Source organism: Hakea prostrata, chromosome 3 (genome assembly GCF_041222555.1).
Source record: "Hakea prostrata isolate BN-2017 chromosome 3, UWA_Hpros_2, whole genome shotgun sequence".
Taxonomy (NCBI): domain Eukaryota; kingdom Viridiplantae; phylum Streptophyta; class Magnoliopsida; order Proteales; family Proteaceae; genus Hakea; species Hakea prostrata.
The window spans coordinates 47,800,078-47,800,775 of record NC_142602.1 but is presented as its reverse complement, the minus strand read 5'-3'; the positions used below and the strand labels follow the sequence as shown (position 1 = coordinate 47,800,775).

Genomic DNA, 698 nt, shown 5'->3' with positions numbered 1-698 from the left:
CCAAGGATCACATTATATGCGGACAAGTCCTTTACCACCATAAAATTTACCCAAACAAGGGTGTTCCGAGGACATGTCTCGATCCTTAGATCGAGGTGGATAGTTCCTTCTGCAGTTTCCGAAGATCCCGCGAAGCCATAAAGTGGGGTTGCACAGGGGGTTAGCATGTCGTCGGCTAACTTTAGCCTTTTGAAAGCTTCATATGATAGCAGATCAACCGAGGAACCTATGTCTACCAAGACCCGGTGAACCTCTCAATTGGCTATCTTTACCTTGATGATGATGGCATCATTATGAGGTGCCACTATCCCGTTCAAGTCGTCATCTGTGAATGTAATAGATTCAAGACAAGCAGGATTTTGTCTTTTCTTGGGTAGGTGTACTGCTCCCACGAACCGAGCCTTCTGTTTTGCTTTCTTGATTGATTCCACGGTCAAGCCACCCATGATCACATAGACGGGAGACTCCTCCCTCTCTGCCTGTTCTTTTCCTTTGTTGGCCTTTTTGGCGGCCTCTCCCGAGCTGGTTGACCCCGCCCTCTTCTTTGCCTCAGGTGACCTTTCTTGGGGACGTCCCATGCCTCTAACATATTGACCAAGCTTGCCATCTTGAATCAATTTTTCAATCTCAGATTTGAGACTACGACAATTGTCAGTGTTGTGGCCATAATCTTTGTGGAAGCAACAATACTTACTCAT

At 46.6% G+C, this 698-nt stretch overlaps 1 protein-coding gene across 1 annotated transcript; it reads right to left on the bottom strand.

Moving 5' to 3' along the window:
- Window positions 1–254: 254 nt before the first annotated feature.
- LOC149022374 (uncharacterized) lies at window positions 255–698 on the bottom strand. The gene has a single exon (XM_089147607.1). It carries the CDS (start codon window positions 696–698, stop codon window positions 255–257), a length of 444 nt encoding a protein of 147 aa, XP_089003733.1.

What these genes read in the sequence shown, in the direction of transcription:
- LOC149022374 (XM_089147607.1), bottom strand. Translation starts at nt 698, where the DNA reads ATGAGTAAGTATTGTTGCTTCCACAAAGATTATGGCCACAACACTGAC.